The 12,101-nt window shown below is 28.4% G+C and overlaps 1 protein-coding gene across 1 annotated transcript; it reads right to left on the bottom strand.

Annotated features, from left to right (window-relative positions):
* Positions 1–440: 440 nt before the first annotated feature.
* On the bottom strand, positions 441–6,568 carry LOC119681297 (E3 ubiquitin-protein transferase MAEA). Its single transcript, XM_038094450.1, has 7 exons — positions 6,125–6,568; positions 5,954–6,059; positions 4,616–4,891; positions 3,649–3,773; positions 1,172–1,314; positions 1,041–1,113; positions 441–985 (listed from the first exon to the last, which is right to left on the bottom strand). Exons 1-7 carry the CDS (start codon positions 6,491–6,493, stop codon positions 887–889), a joined length of 1,191 nt encoding a protein of 396 aa, XP_037950378.1. The 5' UTR covers positions 6,494–6,568; the 3' UTR covers positions 441–886.
* Positions 6,569–12,101: the final 5,533 nt, after the last annotated feature.

Below are 12,101 nucleotides of genomic sequence, written 5' to 3'. Positions count from 1 at the left end.
AACCCCTCACCGCAGGGGAGACTGAAATATGACAGTCTACTGCGAAGATATTGTATCTCACACGTCAAACTCGAAAACAGAACAAATGTTTCAACTTAATCTAGCTGTTTGCAGTTCAATCTGATTTATCTACTCTTCATAATAACAATTATATTTTGGGAATAATACTGTATAAATTATTGAATTATTTTGTAGATAACTTGTTATACTTTAATATGAAAAATTATTTTATCATATAATAATAAATTTTACAATACAAAGTGAAAACAATCAATAAAAATTAATAACCAGTTTCTTTCTTGTGAAATAATAGTCAATTATTGAAATCAAAGAAACCATACTTCAAAATGCAACATCAGGTATAATGTTATTTGTTTAATAAATTTTTATCAAAGTCAAAATTGATACAGTGTAAGAGAATACTTTATATAAATTTGTGTATATGTATATATTTTATTTTAATAAGTTGTACATTTATATAATTCAAACTAATACATAAAAATTATACATTCCTAAACTTTTTTGCAAAAATATATTAAATTATCTTAGGATTTAATTCAAAATATTTGTTGTAGAATTTGATTAATGGATCAAATTGTTAGAAAAAAATTTTGGTTTTTAAAATTGTAATAATTAAAATAGACAATGTATAAAGAGTCTCAAATCATACTGCTATTATTATTTTCCAATTTAGAAAACTGGAAAAAAATGTATGAATTATATGCTCATTGAATAATTAATTTAGGTTATTCAAGTGTGACATTAATAAATAATAATTAAATACTTCTTTATAGCATAATTGAGTAAGTTTTAATTAGCTTATAGCATATATTTTTTTATTAATATTAATCCAAAACATTAAATACAGCTGAATATAATTTCAAGATTACATAACAAAAACTTTTTCAATTCTAGGATTTGAGAATTTTGTATTTGTAATTGGACAAACAACAGTACCATTTTCTCGAGAGATCTCAGGAATAGCCTAAAAAAACAAAAATATACAAATCTTATGAAATATTTATTTTCGTTATCATTACCAGTTGACCAAAGACTTGACCATTTGGTAGCATCATCGGCAAATTATGTTCATTTAGTGGAAGTCCAGTAATTCTGTAGAAAATAATCAAAGAATGAGTTTTATTAATTATGCATAGCTATTTATAATTACCTGCAAATTAGCCGACTTTGAACGCAATGAGAAAATGAGAGGTGCTTGGCAATATGATTAAAGTCTTCTTGGCATACAGGGCAATTCAAATTTTTACTCGTAAGTGCATAACATTGGGGAGTTTTTAGAGCAGATAAACCAGCCTTAAACAGTAAATACATTAGTGCATGAAAATTATTTTATAATTAAATAGCTGCAATATATCAGCGCTCATTTAAGCATTACATAAATAGTGCATATACATAAAAATATTAATTTTTGAAATTTTTTTTTTATCACCAGAGACAGTAACTGTTATTAAAAAAATAAAAATCACCTATACATCTTGTCATTTGCCTTTAAAAAAATGCATATTATTATATGTATTATATTTTTTAAAAATAATAATAATTAATTCATACATCGTGATGTTTACTTTGAGATGTAAAAATAATCATTATTTTTGTCTTAAAAACATAAAAATCAAAATTAAATATTATTTTTCGTATTCAAAAATAAAACTCCTTGTTTGTAACTTATTTTCCAAAACCGAAAACAACTTGCCTGACTATTCATTTAAACCAAAAAAGGAAAATAAATCGCATTTGGGTGTAAGAGTTCATTTTATTTTTGTTTGTAATTACAAAACCGATCTTATGTTTTTTATAAACTTCATCACTTTACCAACGATATAGTCTACCACTATGTCTGCATCCGCCAACTGTTGCTTTAAACACTTTTTTCGCCGGAGCATCGTTATTCATTCTAACGCCAAGACCTACCCAGCAAAACTTCTAAATGTTAATTCACTGAATGATATCAATATCATGATAATGCCCGTACAGCTCGTGGTTCATTGAGATCTGATAGTCGTCGTCAACTCTTAGAGGAACAAAGGACTTACAAGCAACTTTCTCTCGAAAACTCAGTTTGTTTTATTATTTTATGATAATGTCATACACAGAAGCACAGGTAGGATAAGCGATAGAGTGTAAGTTTTGTCGGTCGAAAGAGTCTTCTACATACTAATTTGCTACTGAATTCATAGTATAACATATTAAAAATGGTAATACTTCCATTCATTTTTAGGCCGTCTTTATTACTATACATATTTCTGTCAATAGCCGGTATATATTTAGTTTTAATCTTATTCATCACTAGGATTCTTTTTGCAGATTCTTTTTCTGTAGTAACAGAGCCAGCAGTAACATCGCGCTTGCTACACCCAATAATGTCGATGTTGTAGGTAAAAGTTCGACATATTTGTAGAATATTGTGCTATTACCAATTAACACCTCTCCTGCACAAGATCATTTCAATATCAAAACCGTATCAAAAAATTCGAACACACTCAATCGTACTTTAATGGAGCTACGGGTACTGCTCAAAGTTATTCTGAGTCGTATTAACCTTAATTGATACCGAGCTCAGACATTGCAGCGTAAACGCGAAATATTATGTGGCTATCGAAAGTTGATTTACTATTGGCTGTTCGTGAATTTCTCACAGAATTTGTTGCAGAGTGAATATCTGATCAATGTCAAAAAACTGCACTTATAAGGCCCAATCAGTTTGCATGTGAATTCAACTTTTCATACAGTACAGTTTTTAAAGACAAAAGGTTCTGAGATAACAATCGTTTGGCATACCTCCAGCTCAAAGAGTACCCGGATTTTGTAAATAAAACATAAATTTAAATTTTATTCCAAATTTATTTTATCTCCTTCAAAATATGCTCCTTCTGAAGCGATACACATATGCCAACGCTTAACCCAATCTTCCATATACTTTTCGTAGGCCAGTGCAGGTATGGCTTTTAGTTTCTTCGGCGAATTCTCTTTTACCGATTCAATCGACTCAAAACGCTTACCACGAAGGGGCAATTTGAGTTTCGGGAACAGGAAAAAGTCGCTTACAGTAGCAATATACATGAATCTTGAATTGGATTACATTTAGTCTTCATTCCTTTAAACCACATTCTTCCATCATAATTATCTTATTATAATGAAATCATATATCCTACATAACTATATTAAACTACGATAGTCTAAGTGTAAATATACTTGCTTTTCACTCTAGAATTAACAGCCAACTGACAATTTACAACAATTATCATATCAAAACTTGTGAATATTGTTAAGAATAATTTCAAAAACGAACTGAACGTACAAAAATCGCGTATTTGAAAATGGATCATTATAAAAACGCAGTTCTTATTAGTTATCGGAAAAGTATTTTTAAAAACAACGCCGATATACGCATTATAACGTTATTGTTTAACTAATCGCTGTCACAATAACAAATTAAACTGAATCTCGACCAGGACTCAGTCTACCAATGTATGTACCCTGTTACTTATCTTCATTCTTATCATATTCCCATATTTCTAATTGGTTTATATAATTCAATTAATTAATAATTAATAATAAATTAGAAAGATTATATGCATTTTAAATTTGGTTCAATAAAATTAATTATTAAATAATGTTTGTACTCACTTGAATACCAACACTTAATAATGATTGTGTTGAAAGTTGAAATAGTCTATAATTTTCATTGCGAAAATTTAAGATAAGTTGATCCCACCGTTTTAGATCAAAGAGACTTTTATATGGTTCAATGTCTAAAAAAAATTAATATATAAATGTTTAATATTATTATATATTAATAAAATTTAAGTGTTCAAAAAAGATACATATATATAATTTCATGCCCTTTGGAAAGACTTGTTACAAAAGTTTCATAATGTTTTTAAAGATTTTTTCATGACGTTTAGTTGGATGAATCTTATACCAATAAGTAGTAACCCCCGTGAATCCAATTAGTATTTCCCAGAGTTATGTGCACGATTTAATCAAGTCTGTGCAGTTAAGAAATGTTTGAACTTTGTCAAAATTATTTTACACTATCTCTCCAAGATTATTAAATAGCAACTTATTTAGGGTAGTTACAATGGGTATTCTAAAAAGGACGTCATGTACGGAGAAAATTGAAAATAATTTCTTTTGCTTGTCTAGTTTCAGCTTTTATCATAAATATTGTGAGGAATTCCCATTTTGGCCAATGGGCTAGAAGCTAGTAATTACTACTATTAGTATTTAAAGTTACTATTCCTATTTCCGTTCCAACAGGATATTGTAACCAACCTAAAGTGTCCTATTAATCTTGTATGTTACAGGATTTTTCCATCTATAATCAGCTATTTGAAGATATTTGGCATTAATGGCTGATTTAACTACATAGTGTAAACACCGATTCTATAAGAGATACTTGCATTGAAAATTCTTTTTTTTTCTAGTTAATCGGTTTGTTTTGAAAAAAAAATTATTTTGGTTAGATTTTAATTTTTTTTCACTATTGACTTTCGAATAATTCGTAAAAATTTTAAAGCAAAAACAGAAAATTTGTACCATAAATTAGCTGTACTTATATTAAAAAACAAACAATAAATATTACCACACTTACTTGTATCTGGATTATAAGCAAGTAATGCCATACATTTACAAATCTCAGTCAATTGCGTCTTTTCAAATGTAGGAAAATGTTTTCTAGCATGTTTTACTGCATCTGAACGTCGATTATTTCGAATTAGTTCGACAAATTCTTGCACACGAAGATTAAATTCGATATTAGAATTGATTTTCCTAAGTTTGGACTTATTATCAATACACCACAAAACACATTTAAATGTTTTATGTTTAGCTAAATCATTTTCCACTTCACGAGATGTATGAAATGTATCTGTAATCAATTTAAATAAATTTATGTTTTATTTAAAAAAAAAAATAATTTCAATAATTTACACAATAATTTTCTAAGTAAGTACATGTGATAAGATAAATATTCTAAGAAACTAGGATTAGCTAGAAAAGACTATAAACATAATCGCAACTAACAGATAAAATAATATTAAAACGGTATTTTATTTTAGATGTGTGTGTGTCCTAGATATTATGTAGATTGTTTTACTATATCTCACAGTTGGAATTAAGTTGAATGCACACACAATCTATTCTTACTCCTAAATAATCTTCGTTCTGAGTTTAGTATTCTGAACAACTTATAAATCAGAGTAAAGCCAAACTGTGTAAATATCATATATGTATATGATATATATACGATGTATACTACGAATATAACAGACATTTGTTTCTTATTTAATCGTACTGGGGCTCAACATAATTCCAAGTTATTTTAAAAAGGCCCAAAGGAAACTTTATAACGCAACTACAATTAATATAATCTTAGGAATTTGATTTTTATATCTGATATAAATAGAGCAGAGAAAATTGTTCGCATCATTTTCATTTGATCAGCTACTGCACCAACGAGACAAATTTGTAGATTAGAATCGATCCAATTCTTGCAAATAAGTGGTATTCACAACCTGAAATTATGTCCTCTACATGCATACACACTTATTACAACGAAATTGAAAAAAGCATATATTATGGACTACTTTTAAATCAATATTTAACAGTCAGTAATATAGCTATAGAATTTAGGAGACTATAGCTCGTGGTCTGAAATATTGAACAATGCGATTTGATCGATTTTTCAAGCTAACCATTTTATTCTACCGATATTATATTGTCAACATTAAGCAAGCGTTACGAATGTATTATAAATCTGAATTAAATGAAATTAATATTTAAAAACAAAACAATAAAAATAAATTTTATAAGTTAGTTCCTTACATACTATACAAATTAGGCTTATAAATATAATCTAAAAAATAATGAATTCTCTCTATGTGATAGATTTTTATTTTTATTCCTACATTTTGCTAAATGTTCTACATACCTAAATTTGTTAAATCATGTATACCAGAGCGTTTAGCTAATTTGTCAGCTGTTTCATAGTATCCCATCCGTAATAAATGTTCAATAACCAAACGATCCATTCGAACCTATAGATTAGTTATTGTACATGTGAGTTGCAAGTGAAAATATAGAAATTTAACGTTCACCATACCCTTTTCCATTGGTCCACAGAAGCTTGCCAAATTTCAAACTTGCTTGCATGTTTAGGTGATGATACGCACTTCAAGTGTTCAAGCTTACGTTTGCATTCTAAACTAGCGTTATATTCATCTTGAAAACATTCCTCAGATTTTCTTTTTAACATTTGAAAACGCTGAAATACACAACCAACCATTTTCGAAACTTCTGCAACTGTTTGCGGCGAATTTCCCTTTTGCAAAGCTTTCTCAACATCCTTTGTTACACTTTGTAACTGATCCAGTTCCCTATCTACTGATTTTTGTGCAGTACGAAACTTTTTATTTAAAATTTCGTAAGGAACTTTTAATGTTGAGTATTCCATTGACTTTATCTCCGACATATTAAAAATCTTTTAAGCTATTATATACGACTACTACGCACCATTTACACATGAAAATAAAACAAAACAAATATTATACAGCAATAATAATATGCATAACGATTATACATCTTCAAACATTGTTGAAATTAAGTGTACACATAACTTCAAAATGTATTCAATTTAAATTGGAAATGACAAAAAGGATGTTATACAGAGAGCCATAACACATTTTTAATTTCGTAACATTTTAATAAATTAGTATTTTTCGATTGTGCATAAAATAAAAAGATAATTATTTTCATGTGTGATTATATTCACACAAAAAAATGCGTATCTAAAACAATAATTTTACATATGAAGTGGACATGACTATTTGTATCACATGAACTATAAGCTGACAGCCATATGATGAATGAAAGTCATAATTTAAATATAATATCTGAAATACACTTATAGAAAATAAGTATATGCTTTTCATATATTGCTACTCATACATACACAAGTCAGCAAAAACTGAAAAAAATTAAATATTAAAAAATGTTAAATAAAATACTTTACTGTTTTGTTACCTGATTTTAGTTTTAAAATGTTTTAGTTATTAATACTGAGACAAATTGATGATAATTCGTATGAACAATCTATATATTTCAAAGAATTTTCTCAGATTAAAATTAAAACTCACTATTTGCTTTTAAAAAAAATTTGAAATCAAAATATATTAGAATTAACATAAAATTAAAATTTCCTCGCCTACTATCCCTTACTATAGTATCCCTTTTTAGTGAAGATTTAATGATGACTAACACAATGTCAACAACCCAGCTCCAACAAAAATGACAAATCAATATGCTGCCGCAGACTATTTAACTAAAATAATTATAGCAAAAAATATTAAATATTAAATTAATCATTTAGCCAGGAATTAGTCGAAAAGTAAATCGATGAAATTGCTATACAAGTCCTTAAGAAACAATATTGAAGATCTAACGGGGTACGAATACTTAAGCACCCATATGATATTAAGCAACCAAGTTTGAAATTATTAAAAAAATCACCTAGTAAATTTTATTATTTCTTAATTACAGAAACATATAAAATAATTTTAAAAGTTATTATAAATAATGTGACGACATGTTTTGTACGTTGATTTCCTAAGGTAGAATCAGTTGCGCAAATAGACATTTGTTTAGATGCGATTTTATGGTTAGCAAGAGACTGTCAAAATTTTTCCAGCGATTCACACCATAGAACTGCAATGAATACTCAACACTCGAATCATTAACTGTTTCATTTATACGCATTCTGTCTCTCTTTTTCGTTGATTTGACTTCACTTGATTCATATAGTTCATATACATATAGTTGACAGTACTTATAATGACTTATACTCTATGATAATCATAAATACCAAAATTCAACACGAAAATGATGCAAGTGATTCATGAATCGTTTATAAGTATTACGTCACATTCGTGAAAAATTATTACGAAAAACTCTGTGATAAATAAATAAGCATTTAAAAACTAATATGATTTTAGGAATTTATTATATAAAAGCAACTAATTATGAGTTACAATATAATAATAATAAGTATTATTATTTATTTAAGTAATAGGCTATTAAAGCACCCCGACCTAAAAGATTTATTGTGCGCCTAAAGGCACAACTAGGATAATTTTAGACTACTTATAAATCTTGTAATTGCTGTGGGCTTAATTTTACCTATTTGACTTGGGACTAAGATCTCACTTCCAAGGTAATCGAGTCTACGTCTTGCCACCGCTGGGCAGTTGCATAGAACATGTTCTGATGTTTCCTTCTCCTCATGACAGAGTCCACAGGAGTCACTTTCTAGCACACCTATAATCTTCATGTGGTAATTAAGTCTACAGTGTCCTGTAAGAAGTACAGTGTAGCTTTTAATATCGTTTCTGCTAAGGCCAAGGAAATAATAAGTAAGTCTTCAATATAATTATTGCTAAAACTAATCAAAGAAAATCATTACTATGTATTAAAGGGTATAAGTATTCCAGGAATTATTTTCCTCAAAACTGCTTAACAATAATATAATAGTAAACTTTCGTGTAATAAATATAGTCATAAAATTTATATATTTATATTTCCAAAAATTAGGATTAATACTCAGTGTTGAAAGATAGATATGTACCTGAAATCGACCTGTAATTTATTTAAATTGTTTATTGTTCTAACTTACAACTATACCTGATTTTTTTAAAGAAAAATATATTAACCTGAAATAAAAGTAAATATAATTTCCACCTGAAATAACCCCTATTTTAATACACAAGAAATATTCATTGACGCAAACAAAACATATGCAATGCTACATATTACAATGCTAACAACAACATCGCTTACACAAAATTTCATACAGCACTCACTCGAGTCATCAAGTCATCTGAGTATATGCTATGATTCATGAATCATATTTATTATTATGAAGCTGATTCATTAGCACCCGCATTCGTTAACGAAAATACTTATGAATCACTTCTGTGGCGAATGTGAATTCATATAAGTAGTGTGTGAGAAAAATATTTATACGCTTTTAGATTTGGTTTTTTACGAGTGCGCAATGAATGTGTAAATTATGATTCGCAGTTCTCTGATTCACACCAGTAAACGAAAGGTTTGTTACAATCCTCTTCAAGAGAACGTTCTTTAACATCACTCTAATTTGTGCTCACGCGCCGACTGAAGATGAATACGTCATACTTGCTAATTTGTTGGGCAGATAAATCGGTCAACCCACACGGCGACCTAACATTAGACAGGCTTCAGTGCAGTCACTTGATAAAACCTCACCAGACTTATGCTTGAATTTTACCAGTAAGGGTCGTGGAACATTTAAGGGATTGCCAAATAGCATTTATACTGGACTGGCATTGTTCTCTTCTTTAGAAGTTGTTTTGAATTGAAAAATATCCGGCTCAAGTAATAAAAATTACTTAGTTTTATTTTGGAAAATAAGATTTTATGCATAATATATAGTTATATTTATATATAATAAAGTATATAATGTAGTCTACATTTAGCTTGACATACCGAGTACAATGATCTTTTAACATTTGGATACGATTTATCAAGTCCTCCAAAATATACTTCAGTTTCCAATTCCACTTCATCATTTGATCTCAATCTATTTCCTTGGAGCTATATTTGGAAACAAGTAATAGTCACTGGGGCCATATTTAAAGAATACATTGGGTGAGGAAGCAATTTGTACCGTAATTCATTTAATTTTGCCATGACTCTCACTGACGTGTGAACAGGTGCGTTATACTGTGATCATTTTTTTCTTAATTTCCTCATTTAATTTAGCCAGTAATATGCAATGGTAGTGTGATATTGTTGTTTTTCCTTGAATAGTTTTTCCAAATAGTCTATGATAATTATTTCACTTAAATCCCAGGTGTGAAGTAATGGATCCATTTTTCATCAATTGCCACAACTCGACCATCGCAGTCAGCATAACATTGTGCATAATCATTTCCAAACAATGTTTTGAATGACGAAGTCATTGTCGTTTTTGAGCAAACGCGGCACCAATCTTGCCGAAAGTTTTTTCTTACCCAAATAGTCATGCAAAATATTCGATACACGTAAATATGATATGTTTGTCATCTTTTCTATCTCACACAAATTAATTTTTGAATCATTCAACACAATATCTTGGATTTTTTCACTGTTTTGTTTAGTTGTGAAATCTTTTAGACGACCCTAACGCTCTTCATCAAAAATACTCGTACGATCACGTTTAAATTCAGCTTTCCAATATATTATTATTGTTGACGATGGTGAAAGATTGCCGTAAACAGAATCCATTTCCAATTTGAATGCATCATTGTTTATTCTTTTCAAATTGAAGAATTTAACTGCTGAACGATATTCAATTTTATAAAAAATCACTAAGGTGCACTATTTCAATTATTTGCAAAAACCTAACCAAATATCTGATGAAGTCGAAACTTTTGTAGCTATCATTTAAAACTTGCCAGATATACAAAATGTAATTGACTTTGTCTGGCAGTGCAACCTATTGTGAAGTCAGCTAATTATCAATCTACCTAGTACGTGGATTATAATTTTGTCTTATAATATTGTTTTCTCTATATAAGGTCGTTTGTTTGGTTGGTAATTACTACTATATTGTGAATAATTGTTTTATCATTAAGAGAAAGATTAGATAGAATGTTTGCAGAGAGCTTTCAAGCGCATGATTTAAAAAAAAAATTGTTGTAAGTTCACCGGGTACTATTGTCTTCATTTATATACTTGATTTACTTGATATAGCTGAATATGTCGAATTGAGTCATTCATATATTTTTCTAAAATCTCATTAATATGAGCAGTAAAGCTAGAGAAGATTCCTATATATATTTCTTTTTCAAGATTTCTTTAAATATCCTTGTATAGTTTTTATGGATATACTTATACTATCTATATCTTTTACCATTAATTATTTTTGTAGGTTTTTTTTATAAATATTATTTTAACTAAAAGTATAGAGAATACAAATTTTATACCCAGTTAATATTACTTCTAATGTACATTATTAATTACTTATAGACTTACTTATACTTATATATTTGAACATTAGAGTCGATTCAGGTAAGATTAAGTCTAAGACATTATTGTTCACTTATTTACAGGAGTTAGAATTAATTGCTCTTCTACGAATTTCTTCTATGAATTAGAGTCGATACCTGCTTGGGTCGATATACATTTTGATTTTACATATTTTATAAGTTATTGCGTTTCCTTTTTTGGTTGGTTATTTTTTGTATTTCGCATTTGTTTTGTTTTTGTATTTCTATTTTTGTATACCAAGATTGTGTGACACACTTTTATAATTTTGAACATTTTGTCGTATACGTAGTAGTTTTTTTTTTGCGTTCGCAAATTCAGTAATAAATGTAGTCGATCATTTTGGGATACAGTTTCAGGAGAGTTGTTCGCATAACTCAGTATTGTCGGTTGTTCATTACGTTCGCCGGTTTGATTTTCAGAATCGGTGATAATCTTAACAGGTTAGATTATAAAAATCGCCATGTAATAATTATGTTTATAATTGTCATATAATGTTGTTGCTTATTGTATGCGGTAAATATGTACTGTTGTAGTAAAATATAATGTATATATGTGTCCGTGTTAAATACTTAAAATTACCTTACAATGAGTTTTAGACAAGATTTTCCTTTGGAATACAAGCTATTGTTGCAACTTATCTTGTCAATAAAATTCAAAGATTGGATTCGACTGAATTTCGAACTAGTTCGAAGTGAATTATTTCATTCAAAATTTCAATTATTTAAACAAATTTATTGCACCTGAATATGCGATATTCCATATAAGAAAATGCTTAATATGCATTTATTTATAATTATTTTAATTTATTATATCTATTTAGAATAATGCAAATAAAATTTCAATGCAGTAATTGCGACATATAATTTTATTTGCAAAACACAAAGGAATCAAATATGTTTTGATATTCATCTTTTACAGGCGTATGACTAATTCGGAAGGCATATTTTCCTACCGGAAGGAAGATATTTGGTAACTTGTTACAGTTGTTCATTTAAATGGAAGCTAATAAAAATTAG

Source organism: Teleopsis dalmanni, chromosome 2, assembly GCF_002237135.1.
Source record: "Teleopsis dalmanni isolate 2A chromosome 2, ASM223713v2, whole genome shotgun sequence".
NCBI lineage: Eukaryota > Metazoa > Arthropoda > Insecta > Diptera > Diopsidae > Teleopsis > Teleopsis dalmanni.
Note: the sequence above shows the minus strand (reverse complement) of the source record. Positions and strands in the feature narration are given on the sequence as shown.